The sequence below is a fragment of the Natator depressus genome, chromosome 7 (assembly GCF_965152275.1).
Source record: "Natator depressus isolate rNatDep1 chromosome 7, rNatDep2.hap1, whole genome shotgun sequence".
Classification (NCBI taxonomy): domain Eukaryota; kingdom Metazoa; phylum Chordata; order Testudines; family Cheloniidae; genus Natator; species Natator depressus.
The window spans coordinates 54,167,951-54,181,876 of record NC_134240.1 but is presented as its reverse complement, the minus strand read 5'-3'; the positions used below and the strand labels follow the sequence as shown (position 1 = coordinate 54,181,876).

Here is a 13,926-nt window from a genome sequence, read left to right as displayed (position 1 = left end):
TAAGGTCTCCATGAGAGCTCAGTGTATATCCCCCCTTCTGGGCTCATTGTATCCAATCTGCCTCGCAAAATGATGGCCGACAGCAGGCTCCCAGACACTTAGAAGCTCAGTAAACAAACGACAAGGTCACTACAGTTAGGTGGCTATGTGCATCCCAGGCAGGGTTATCTCAATGGGTCTCACGCTGAGGTCTGTGGACCACTGAGGATCTGGGTGCAGGGTCCGCAGGTCTGAAGGCTGCTGAGAAGGTGGGGAGACTGGCAGGGAAGATCATGTTCAAGAGGGTATTTCTTGCAAAGGGTGAAAAGCACTGTGGTTGGTGCCTATGTAACCCACACACCTCCTGGGTGTGGTGTTCTGTCCCATCTATTGGCACCAAGATCACCTGGAGAGAGAGAGATTAATGAGTCTGCTCTACAACCTTAGCTAAGGGCCATGTGGCTTTTAGCTCATGCAGTAGAGGCTCATGCATTTAGCTCCAGAGGTCCCAGGTTCGATACCCGCACACCGACGACCAGGGTCTGTCGGTGTTACACCTACACCTGTGTTAGCAGGGTAATGACTACACAGTGGGAACCCTGCTTCTGTGAATAATGGAGAGTGTTTTGTGGACTCCTGGGTTCTATTCCTCTCTCTGTCACTGTGCTGTAACCTTACGTTCTGCCCTGTCACTCTTCCTCCCTCCGTGCTCAGGAGCACACTTCATTGTGTGGGTGCACAGCTTACTCCCCTCTGGCCAGTGAGTTGCGGGGGATGGATGACCGGTGTTGTTGTGTCTTCTCAGCCCCTCAGTTCCCTTCTCACCCACCCACTCACTTGCCACAGGCACCGCTGGCCGAGCAGCCATGCTCTCCTCACCTGTGGCCAGAGTCCCCAGCAGAGCAGAGGCGACATAGAGGGGCCTTATTGCTCCACGGGCCAAGTAGGTACCATGACAGTCTAGCCCTGCAGAGCACTGGGTGCCCAATAGGAGATACCTTGAGCTTGGTTTTCAGAAAGGCCGGGCACCCACATCTCAGTTCAAGGCAGAGGGAGCTGCAGGTATAGTTAGTCCCAAGGTGTCTCTAGTTAAACACCCAAAACCTTGTCAAAATTGTGGACTTAACCTATGGATATGCCTCAGTTTCCCCACCTGTAAAACAAGGGGTAATCCTCCCTCCCAGCAGCGGTGCTGTGGTTAGTCAGTGCTTCCAAAGCACCCCAAGAGGCTTGTGTGAAAGAGGCCGGGGGAGGGTGGAGTGTTCTTATAACTGGTCATTACCAAGCAGTGTTCTGTCTAAAACATGAATGTGTTCTGCTTGCTATCATTACAGGGTTTCAATGCGAGCCCTTCAACAACCCGGCTGACTTCTTCCTCGACGTGATAAACGGTGACTCCACCGCCGTGGCTGCAAACAGAGGTGATCAGAGTAGCCTGGACAATGGAGGGACTGGAGGAGGTGAGCCAGTGAATGAGACAGCAGGCCTTGGCCAGATTGCAGGGGAAGTTGCAGGCAGTGAGGGTAGATTTTTGTTTTGTTGTTTTCTCCTCGTGAATGGGCATTTTGTTGTATTTTCCTACTCGTACTTTGCCCTCACATATAGCACCTTTCAGCAGGAGCCTTCAGGCTCTCAAAGTGCTTTGAAAAGGTGCCTTTGTGCTATCAACCCTCTTTTACAGTAGGCAAAAATTGAGGCATGGAGTTGTGGGAAGTGACTTGCCCATGGTCACCCAGATAACTGGTAGCAGAGGCAAACTAAAACTCAAGCCCAAGCAGAATTCTGACCCTGAAAAGGGAGCAGTGCCACAGACTCCCTGAAATTCATTAGAGATGTTGGTAATTGCTGTTGGTTTTATGTGGCAGGTGCTCAGATAGTATGGTGATGGGCAGCAGTGTAAAACTCTGAGACAGCCAGATAGCTGGGAGCAGGACCCAGACATCCTGATTCCTAATCCTATGCTCTAACCACTAGAGAACAGTGCTTGTCCTTCAAGGAAGCAACATACACAAACCAGCCAGCGTTGATTTATGATCAAACACTGTCTTTTTCTGTAGCCGTGTATGCATATGCGGTGTGCAGCACTGTGTAGTACAACAGGTCTGTTGTATGGCCAGACAGCAAAGACCCTGTTGCACAGAATCTCTCTGTAGAGGGTGCACACTCGCGCTCCTCCACCCATTGAAGAAGGTGCCAGCCACCTTTAAAGCAGTTGGGTAGCTAGAGTGCTGTCACTTGGGCCCAGATCCTCAAAGGGATTTAGGATCCTAACACCTACTAATTCATTACATTGAGAGTTAGGCACCTAAATCCCTTTGAAGACCTGGGCCCTGGTCTGCAATGCCGGCCAGCAGTCTCTTTAGTGGGCTCCATGAATAAGGAACCTGGAGCAAACCCAATGGGAAGCTCCAACGTTGACTCCAAATCCTGGTCAGCTAAAGATTTCGCAGGTTCCTCATGATCAGGGGTTGCATTAGTGAGATCCCACTGAGCCAGCGGTACTGGGTTTAAGATGGGAGACTGGACCAGTCATGCTGAGTCCTGTCTTGGGCCCTTTACTCTAGGGGTAATCAGTGATGAAGAGCAGAATGCGGACAGGAGTGTAGTGGAAACTCTGCACCAGCAGTACCTGAACTCCGGCCAGTATCGGGACACAAGGGAAGAGCTGAAGAAAGTGGAGCTCAGCCAGCAGAATGAGCAGGGGAAGTCAAGGCGCATGAATGAGGTCACATATGCAAATGGCTTCTTCACCCAGCTCTACTGGGTGTCCAAGCGTGCCATCAAAAACCTCATCAGAAACCCCCAGGCATCTGTGGCACAGGTGAGACACTGCTGCTGAGCAGGACCACTCCAGTCTCACTCTGCAGTGGTCATATCAGGCTCCTTGCTGTGGTATCGCCGTCCCCGCTAGATCACTTGTTTGAATCCAGCCCTGGTCAGCAGGGGCAAGAAATCGTGACTGCCTGATGGCTGACTGGTGACCTATGTGAAACTCCAGGTCTTTAGTAGACATCGCAGCAGACCCCCTGGCTGGCTGGCTGAGCTGAATGGCTGGTAAACGCCAGCAGTCGATGACAGTGCCTCTGGAGCAAGGCAGAAACAGGGGAGGAACTGGGACTCCTTGGGGTGTCTCCTAAGCACAATGTCTTTGCTCCATGCAGATTACACAGCCCTGAATGACAGGGACTGTAATTAAAAGCACTATTTAACCCTAAACAAATGAGCAGCAAGCAGGATTCAGCACAGGGAGACAATGGGTTGAGTTCTTCTCAGAACACTCCTGTGACCCCGTAGACATCTCTAGGCCACATGTCCATTAAGAAACGGAATTTCACATGGGCTGCTGAATGACTTTTGCTCCCTGCTGACCAGGACTGGAGTCCAATCAGTGATCTTAAAGCAGAGGACTCCAAATCCCATTATGTCAATCGATATTTATAAAGCACCTGTCAAAATAGGGCTGGAATTTTCCAGGAACCTAAGGGAACTAGGCACCCTTCATAGACAATGGGCACTCAACCAACTTAGGCACCATTAAAGATCCGAGCCTTAGTTCTGTACAAGTACAGTGACAGTGGCAGGGAAATGGTCAGTTCTCCATCCCACTGGGGATGTAGTCACTGCCTTGAATTTTGAGTGTGCTGTTAATTCTCTGCCCTGTTTAGGGTTAATGTTACTTTGGAGCACGTGATTCTGTTTCTTTGGGGAGGGGTGTGGCCAAGGCTTTTATGCTTGTCCTGGGGGTAACTGATGGGAATTTGGCCCAGTATCTTTGTTTGTACCCAAACACTGGCCGAAAACATCAGAGACAAATGTGAATTTTGGGCCCTGTACGTGGCTCTAATGACTTGTGTTTTATCCGGTGACTCCTCCCTATTCTTCCCTTTGCACGATTCCTTTTTCTTTGCACCTCCAGATCGCAGTGACCATCATCCTAGCCCTGATTGTGGGGGCCATCTTTTTCAGAGTAAAACTAGACCAAAGTGGCATTCAGAATCGGTAAGGCTTGAAATAGGGTCAATCTCTGCTACATTTCAGCAGCAGGGAGGCATTGGGTCCCTGGGCTACATTCAGATCCAGGAGGGGTGAACAGGGTTTGACATCCTAGCTTTTGGTGCCCGAGGTCAGGCATTACTGTAGTTCCTGAAACAGCAGCTGTGCCATCAGCCCCAGGAGTATTCCCACATGGAATATGAAGGAAACAAGAAGAGACAGGCACAGCTACAGGTGGTATCAGTTAAGTATCTGATATCTCCTATATGCAATGTTGGTCCAATAACATATATTACCATACCCACCTTGTCTCTCTGATACCTCCTGTGTCAGGGAACTGTACTGTATTGGCAGGGGAATGCCTTGATGATACAATAGACTTCTGGAGTCTCTAGCTGCTATGATCCTGGATAAGGTTTCTGGTATTGGAGAATTTGGCCTGTGCCTTGGTCTTCAACTATTTTGATTTGTATTCCAGGGTTGGATCCTTGTTTTTTGTAACCACAAACCAGTGCTTTTCCAGTGTATCAGCGATCGAGCTGTTTATAAAGGACAAGAAATTGTTTATGTAAGTAGCAGCCCTCCCACAACAATTTCTTTATCAGAATTTAGGACGGAGGGTGGGAATTTTGACAGACTACCTGAAACGAGTTTCACCTGCCAGGACCTGACTTTGAGGCTTTGCTTCTTCTCTGCAACCTCTGTTACTATCAAAGATCGTGCCACTGAAATAGGGACCCTGCTCTGTTTTAGGAACCTGGGATGGTACAGAGGGAACATAGAGCCCAAGCTAAGTGGAGGGGGGACAGAATTTGGGGAAGCTGCACAGGAGTGCTCAAGAGGTAGAGATAAGACAACCCATAATCAGGGGCACCAGAATGGGGGGCCCAAGGCCCTCACACTTTTTGACCAGGCCTGGCCCACTGCCCCTGCTCTTCCCCCTGAGGCCCTGCCTCCTAGGCAGGCCAGGAGCTGGAGCGTGGCCCAGGTAAGAGCAGTCCTGGGGAGTCGCAGACCCTCCACCTGCCGAGGGGGAGGGGGGCAAGAGCAGCTCCTGGCCTGCGTCCCCGCCCTCTGGGCCCCAGGGCAGGTGGATGGTCCACAGCCCCCCACAGCTGCCCAAGCGACTTTTACAATGGCCAGGCTGCAGCTCTTCAGCCCCTGAGGCTCTGCCCCCAGGCCAGGCTGGAAGCTGGAGCTGGATTGGAGTAAGAGCAGCACAGGCAGCTGTGGGAAGCCACGGACCCTCCACCTGCCCCGGACATGGGCCAGAAGCTGCTCTTGGGCCCCTCCACTCTGGGCAGATGGAAGAGCGCAGGCTCCCCAGGCAGGCTCTGGCTTCCAGCTTGGCCAGGGGACAGGGCCCCGGGGGAAAGAGGGAGCTGGGCCTTGTGCCCCCCACACACACACTTTTAGGCAGAATCCATCACCCCTGCCCGTAACGGCTTAGCATTGAGGCCCAGCCCTGTAAGGACGCCAGAACTGTGAGCCTGGTGATCCCACATACATAGATAGGAAATAGGCCTCAAAGAATAGCTTCCACATCAGCGGGCGTCAGATCCTTGGCCCCTGTGAAGTCCCCTTTGCATCACAGCAGTAATGCAAATGTGGTTTAAAGCTGCCCCTAAAGGAATCTCTCTCTGAAATGCAACTGTAACCCACTGGAAAGTGTATGTTACAGGTCCCCCTCTGTGCCTATCCACACAGGATATGAGTTGTTACAGCCCTCAGCTACAGCGCCTTGGGTCAAGCTGTAGTAACTCCTACTTTTAGCTCTGAAGGTCACTTGATCAATCCCCGCTGTGTTGACAAGATGACAGCTGTCACATAACTACCTCTTAAAAGTGTATGCAGTGCCTCCATAGGGCGCTGGCATGATAGCCCCTGGAGACTGGATGCATCTGCCTCTCCCCACTACAGCCTCAGCAGCAGCACTGCCAGCTTCCCTCAGGCTGATTTCTGCCAGCGCTGTGCCCTAGGAAGCACTCTAGGGATGAGGGCCTGTCAGAGTTCAGCCTCCACAGCTTAATCATTGCTTGGCCTGTCTACAAAGACTAGCACTAACAGGAGCCTGCGCTGGCAGTGGTGACCGGGGCACCTTGGCCCTGGTAACTGACCTGAGACCAGCTCATTTCACCTGGCCCAGCAAACAGCAAATGACTTGTGGTTACGAGCTGGGCTGGATTTGAGTCAGTGGCCTAGAAGTGAGTCCCAATTTTTGAGCCTTCCACTTCCGCTTGGAAACAGATTTTCAGAGTTAGCCAGGGAAACTTTCAAATCAGTCCTCTTCCAGTGAGAACCAGCCTTTGGCCTTCCACCTGTGCAATGTTCAGGACCATTCCCTTTGGGGGTGGGGGGCTTTTTCAGCATAGTAATGCTTCAGACTGCTATAGTGCCTTCCACTCAGGGATCTCAAAACCCTTTACAGAGCATAAGGAAGCTCTTATGACAGCCCTGTAGGGGCAGATCAGTATCGTCCCCCCCGATTTTATGGATTGGGAAACTGAGGCACAGAGCAGGTAAGCAACTTACCCAAGGTTGGATAGTGAGTCAGTGGCAGAGCTAAGAATAGAACCCAGTTATCCTGACATTACAGATGTCTTATTAATAAATAACAGATAGACATTGCTCAATGTAGTTCTCATCCATATTGATAACCTCTAAACATGGACAATAATCTGTGTTCCTGTCTTCACAGCCATCAGTATACCAGTGGGTACTACCGAGTGTCCGCATACTTCTTTGCCTTGTTGATTGGAGACCTTTTGCCCATGAGAACTGTTCCAGTCATTCTCTTTTCAGGCATAAGTTACTGGATGATTGGTAAAGAATTGATACGTTCACTTAACCTCCCTTCCTCCCCTGCTTTGTTCTTGCAGAAACACCTTTGATGTCTTGAATCTGAGTCGTCCATGCTTAATTTCTACAGCTAAGCCACACAAATGTTTTTTTAAAAAGGGGGAGGTAGTGCCTCCAGTGTCCCTGCACAGACTGAACTGTGCGAGTGTTTGGAGGCTGTTAAATGCAGTCTGATATACAGAAACAATTCATGGGGTGAAATCTAGCTGGAAGTCATGCTAGAAGAGGGCCAGCCAGCAGCAGGAATGCAGGGTGAAGCTGGCTACCGACTCCCAGTAAACTTACTTTTCAGTTTTCATCTCCTGAATTCTTGGCCATCTGGCTTCTGCTTCATTGCAGCCAACTCTAAACCCTGTTGCTCCTCGCCTAAGCAAGTGTCTTGCTACCATGGACAGGGATCCAAGAGCAGCTGCCCAGGTTTTGTAACCCAGCCATTCACCGGACCTGTCTGTCTCTTGCTGTTTTGACAGGCTATCAGGCATTAGCAGGACGGTTCTTTTTCTTCATACTGACACTGGCGCTAGTGTCCTACACAGCCACGGCCATGTCTCTGGCTATCAGCGCTGGGATGAATGTAGTGGCCATTGCCAATCTGATTATCACTGTTTGCTTTGTCTTCATGCTTGTGAGTATTGTGTGCGTGGCTGGGGGGAGAGGGGGTTGCATGGAAGGCAGATGTGAATGGATTGAGCACTAATGGAAGTGAGGGATTAATAGGGGTGGGGAAGCTCTGACAGTCTTGGCCCTTGCCCGTACACAGTGCACCTCAGTCCTGACCTCCAGCACCCCCTGTCACTGCAGTCCGAGATCACACATACAACTCTACCAATGCATGTTACTTCTGCCTTGCAGCTCCCTCAGCTATTCCAGTCCTAAGCTTCCACCTAATGCTGCCAAATGCCCATGGGCCTCAGCACTGACCTGCAGTACCCCTTGCCCACGTTGTCAGGCCCAACATAGCTCTGCCTGTGAACCTCTCTCCTACTGCACCCTCTGCTATTCCCATCCTGTCCTGCATCCAGTGTAGCGCATCCTAACCTGCTGCTGCACCTTTAGTTATTCCAGTCCTGGTCTACAATGCACCTTAACCCTGACCTGCAATGCTCCCTGCTTGTCTAGTTCCAAGCACACCATACCAGTGCAATTCTGCTGACCCACAACTTCACCTGCTATTCCAGTCCTGGCCCATCAAATAGCCCTACCAGTGCACACAGTCAATAGCCTTCCTTCTGGCAAAGAAAGCTGCCGAGGCTCATGGCTCTGTGACGTGAGTATGTCCGTAACGAGGATTGGGCTGAGAGAACCGGGCTCCTTTTACTGCTTTCCAGGGGCCATATTCACCAGTGGCATTAGTGGGTGTAACTCCTCCAAAGCCTGCAAAGGCAAGCCTGCTTACACCAAAATTCTGTGTCTCAAATAGAAGTAAATGTTTTCATGATTTCTTTAACAACCTCAGTCAAGGAAGTTTAAAAACAAACCCCTTTTCCCTGCACTGCAGACAGCCTGGACAAACAGTATCGTGCCAGGTCATGGGGAAAAGACCTTGAAATAAGCTGTAAAGGGATGTATTTTGTTGTGCTGAATCATAGAATCATAGAACATCAGGGTTGGAAGGGACCTCAGGAGGTCATCTAGTCCAACCCCCTGCTCAAAGCAGGACCAATCCCCAATCAAATTATCCCAGCCAAGGCTTTGTCAAGCCTGACCTTAAAAACTTCCAAGGAAGGAGATTCTACCACCTCCCTAGGTAACGCATTCCAGTGTTTCACCACCCTCCTAGTGAAAAAGCTTTTCCTAATATCCAACCTAAACCTCCCCCACTGCAACTTGAGACCATTACTCCTTGTCCTGTCCTCTTCTACCACTGAGAATAGTCTAGAACCATCCTCTCTGGAACCACCTCTCAGGTAGTTGAAAGCAGCGATCAAATCCCCCCTCATTCTTCTCTTCCGCAGACTAAACAATCCCAGTTCCCTCAGCCTCTCCTCATAAGTCATGTGTTCCAGACCCCTAATCATTTTTGTTGCCCTTCGCTGGACTCTCTCCAATTTATCCACATCCTTCTTGTAGTGTGGGGCCCAAAACTGGACACAGTACTCCAGATGAGGCCTCACCAATGTCGAATAGAGGGGAACGATCACGTCCCTCGATCTGCTCGCTATGCCCCTACTTATACATCCCAAAATGCCATTGGCCTTCTTGGCAACAAGGGCACACTGCTGACTCATATCCAGCTTCTCGTCCACTGTAACCCCTAGGTCCTTTTCCGCAGAACTGCTGCCTATCCATTCGGTCCCTAGTCTGTAGCTGTGCATTGGGTTCTTCCGTCCTAAGTGCAGGACCCTGCACTTATCCTTATTGAACCTCATCAGGTTTCTTTTGGCCCAATCCTCCAATTTGTCTAGGTCCCTCTGTATCCTATCCCTGCCCTCCAGCGTATCTACCACTCCTCCCAGTTTAGTATCATCCGCAAATTTGCTGAGAGTGCAATCCACACCATCCTCCAGATCATTTATGAAGATATTGAACAAAACCGGCCCCAGGACCGACACCTGGGGCACTCCACTTGACACCGGCTGCCAACTAGACATGGAGCCATTGATCACTACCCGTTGAGCCCGACAATCTAGCCAACTTTCTACCCACCTTATAGTACATTCATCCAGCCCATACTACTTTAACTTGCTGACAAGAATACTGTGGGAGACCGTGTCAAAAGCTTTGCTAAAGTCAAGAAACAATACATCCACTGCCTTCCCTTCAGAACCAGTAATCTCATCATAAAAGGCGATTAGATTAGTCAGGCATGACCTTCCCTTGGTGAATCCATGCTGACTGTTCCTGATCACTTTCCTCTCGTGTAAGTGCTTCAGGATTGATTCCTTGAGGACCTGCTCCATGATTTTTTCGGGGACTGAGGTGAGGCTGCCTGGCCTGTAGTTCCCAGGATCCTCCTTCTTCCCTTTTTTAAAGATTGGCACTACATTAGCCTTTTTCCAGTCATATGGGACTTCCCCCGTTCGCCACGAGTTTTCAAAGATAAGGGCCAATGGCTCTGCAATCACATCCGCCAATTCCTTTAGCACTCTCGGATGCAACTCGTCCGGCCCCATGGACTTGTGCACATCCAGCTTTTCTAAATAGTCCCTAACCACCTCTTTCTCCACAGAGGGCTGGCCATCTACTGCCCATGTTGCGATGCCCAGCGCAGCAGTCTGGGAGCTGTCCTTGTTAGTGAAAACAGAGGCAAAAAAAGCATTGAGCACATTAGCTTTTTCCACATCCTCTGTCACTAGGTTGCCTCCCTCATTCAGTAAGGGGCCCACACTTTCCTTGGCTTTCTTCTTGTTGCCAACAGACCTGAAGAAACCCTTCTTGTTACTCTTGACATCTCTTGCTAGCTGCAGCTCCAGGTGCGATTTGGCCCTCCTGATTTCATTCCTACATGCCCTAGCAATATTTTTATACTCTTCCCTGGTCATATGTCCAACCTTCCACTTCTTGTAAGCTTCTTTTTTATGTTTAAGATCCGCTAGGATTTCACCATTAAGCCAAGCTGGTCGCCTGCCATATTTACTATTCTTTCGACTCATCGGGATGGTTTGTCCCTGTAACCTCAACAGGGATTCCTTGAAATACAGCCAGCTCTCCTGGACTCCTTTCCCCTTCATGTTAGTCCCCCAGGGGATCCTACGCATCCGCTCCCTGAGGGAGTCGAAGTCTGCTTTCCTGAAGTCCAGGGTCCGTATCCTGCTGCTTACCTTTCTTCCCTGTGTCAGGATCCTGAACTTGACCATCTCATGGTCACTGCCTCCCAGATTCCCGTCCACTTTTGCTTCCCCCACTAATTCTTCCCTGTTTGTGAGCAGCAGGTCAAGAAAAGCTCCCCCCCTAGTTGGCTCGTCTAGCACTTGCACCAGGAAATTGTCCCCTACGCTTTCCAAAAACTTCCTGGATTGTCTATGCACCCCTGTATTGCTCTCCCAGGAAATATCAGGAAAATTAAAATCACCCATGAGAACCAGGGCATGCGATCTAGTAGCTTCTGCGAGTTGCCGGAAGAAAGCCTCATCCACCTCATCCCCCTGGTCCAGTGGTCTATAGCAGACTCCCACCACTACATCACTCTTGTTACTCACACTTCTAAACTTAATCCAGAGACACTCAGGTTTTTCTGCAGTTTTGTACCGGAGCTCTGAGCAGTCATACTGCTCCCTTACATACAGTGCTACTCCCCCACCTTTTCTGCCCTGCCTGTCCTTCCTGAACAGTTTATAACCATCCATGACCGTACTCCAGTCATGTGAGTTATCCCACCAAGTCTCTGTTATTCCAATCACGTCATAATTCCCTGACATCACCAGGACCTCCAGTTCTCCCTGCTTGTTTCCAAGGCTTTGTGCATTCGTATATAAGCACTTGAGATAACCTGCTATTCGCCCCTCATTCTCAGTATGAGGCAGGAGCCCTCCCCTCACAGACGTTCCTGCCTGTGCTTCCTCCCGGCATCCCATTTTCCCACTTACCTCAGGGCTTTGGTCTCCTTCCCCCGGTGAACCTAGTTTAAAGCCCTCCTTACTAGGTTAGCCAGCCTGCTCGCAAAGATGCTCTTCCCTCTCTTCGTAAGATGGAGCCCGTCTCTGCCCAGCACTCCTCCTTCATGGAACATCATCCCATGGTCAAAGAATCCAAAGCCTTCTCTCCGACACCACCTGCGTAGCCATTCGTTGACTTCCACGATTCGACGGTCCCTGCCCTGGCCTTTTCCTTCCACGGGGAGGATGGACGAGAACACCACTTGCGCCTCAAACTCCTTTATCCTTCTTCCCAGAGCCACGTAGTCCTCAGTGATCCGCTCAAGGTCATTCTTGGCAGTATCATTGGTGCCCACGTGGAGAAGCAGGAAGGGGTAGCGATCCGAGGGCTTGATGAGTCTCGGCAGTCTCTCCGTCACATTGCGAATCTTAGCCCCTGGCAAGCAGCAGACTTCTCGGTTTTCCCGGTCAGGGTGGCAGATAGATGACTCAGTCCCCCGGAGGAGAGAGTCCCCGACCACCACCACCCACCTCCTTCTCTTGGGAGTGGTGGTCGTGGAACCCCCCCATCTCAGGACAGTGCATCTCATGCCTTCCAACCAGCGGAGTCTCCTTCTGCTCCCTTCCCTCAGACGTATCATCTGGTCCACTCTCCGCATTAGTACCTGAATGCTGCACATAGTCTGAGGAATGGGGATGTTCACCCCCTCATTTATGCTTTGGCTCTGGTTTGCTTTTGGCTTTTGCCATTAACTTGTTTCTTCCTTGAATACACTTCTTCAAGGCTTGGGTGAGTTTAAGGTGGGGGTGATGGGTTTTTAACTCCTATAGTTCTACAGGTACAGCCTGAAGAGTGGGTGCAGTTTGATTGGCATACAGGTGCCGTTTTCCCAGGTGGGAAGGGGAATAACCAGTATAAGGCACACTTATACCAGTACAACTGCATCCACTCTAGGGGGAGCAGTGTTGCTTTAACTGTACTGGTATAGTTAAAGTGACACAACTCTTGTGTTGCCAAGGCCTAAAAGTGTATGGATCTGTGTCAGTGCGTGAACGCATGACAGCCTCTTTCTTTCTGTCATTTCAGCTCTTTTCTGGCCTGTTGGTGAACCTTCCTTCGGTCATGGGATGGCTGAACTGGCTCAAATACTTCAGCATCCCCAGATACGGCCTCACAGTGAGTAGAAAATGTTATTCTGAAATGAATAAGGTGCTCAGGGTGTCACCTCCTGGAGAGGTTTTTAAGGTGAATAAAATTATTTTGAAAGTAATTGCTTAGGACTCTTTTTTTAAAATAATTTTATGAGTTAATATATTCTCATGAAAGGTGTTGGGTTGGAAGCTCTAGGGAATGAACTCCTCTACTGAGCCACAAAATAGGTACCACCTGGGCAGCAGCAAGGCAAATCACCCTATCCTGCCACCCACCCATGGGCTTAGCCCCTAGCCTGGAGAGACCATCTCTATGGGTGACAGGGCAGTTCAGTAGTCCATGGCTTGATAGCAGAGATTGCCAGCGCAGTGACCCATGTGTGTGGTGGCACTATATGTGATGTGGACATCTATCTATGTTGTTTGTATGGCGCCCATTACCACAGTGTCTGAGCACCTCACCATCTTTAATGAATTTTCCATGGGAGGCAGGTCAGTGGTACCATCCCATGCTAGTGCCCTAGTCACCACACCATCTTTTCTTCCACTAGGAACCAAGCTGGGACACCCAGCCCTGTTCACGTAGAACCTCAGACACCTTCTCAGAAAGCAACAGCCAAGGTTTTCAAAGGCAATGAGTGATCTTTGGCCCCTCAGTTTGGATACTTAACATGAGACACCTGAAGGGAGCCTGACTTTCAGAGGGCGGGTGCCCAGCACTTTGAGGTATCTCACATCAGGTACCCAGAATCACTAGCCACTCTTCAAAATCTTGGCCGTTCCAGCTGGACATTACCTACTTAAATTGGATTTGAACTAGCGAGCCGAGCTGAGAAGCAAACTCTGCATGTTTGCCAGGCGTAATTAGCCACAGGGAAGAGAAGCACCCAATAGCTTTTCACCCAAAACTGAATATCCTTCCTGCATCATCAGGCGTCGCTTAGGGCAATAATAACGCTCTGCCATCCCAGTCTATCGTGCTGGTTGCTAGAATGGCTCCCTTGCTTTGTTTCAGTAACTTAACATTTTTTCCCCCCTGAGGATAGGTTTTTGACCTGTTGATCAACCCCCAGCCAGAAGGATCAGACATTGCTCTTCTACTGGTCCCTGTCCAACTTAGGTGGCTCTACCAGGAGTTGAAATCTCCCACTGGCCTAACTCTCAAGGTCATTGGGACACACAGCACTTCTCACTTCATCAGGGTACAGCCCCTAGGGAATGTTTTCACCCAAAGGTGAATGTTTACTCAGCACAGCATCCGATGAAGTGAGCTGTAGCTCACGAAAGCTTATGCTCAAATAAATTGGTTAGTCTCTAAGGTGCCACAAGTACTCCTTTTCTTTTTGCGAATACAGACTAACACGGCTGTTACTCTGAAATCAGCACAGTAGGATGATGTTGCAGTACT

At 50.0% G+C, this 13,926-nt stretch overlaps 1 protein-coding gene across 1 annotated transcript in view; it reads left to right on the top strand.

The window, feature by feature from the left end:
• Positions 1-13,926, top strand: part of LOC141991558 (broad substrate specificity ATP-binding cassette transporter ABCG2-like) — a 39,886-nt gene that overhangs the window by 24,638 nt on the left and 1,322 nt on the right. The window contains exons 9-15 of the mRNA XM_074959886.1: positions 1,314-1,439; positions 2,544-2,800; positions 3,896-3,978; positions 4,451-4,540; positions 6,671-6,795; positions 7,302-7,456; positions 12,454-12,543. Coding sequence (XP_074815987.1) covers positions 1,314-1,439; positions 2,544-2,800; positions 3,896-3,978; positions 4,451-4,540; positions 6,671-6,795; positions 7,302-7,456; positions 12,454-12,543 — 926 coding nt within the window. The remainder of the gene's footprint in view (positions 1-1,313; positions 1,440-2,543; positions 2,801-3,895; positions 3,979-4,450; positions 4,541-6,670; positions 6,796-7,301; positions 7,457-12,453; positions 12,544-13,926) is intronic.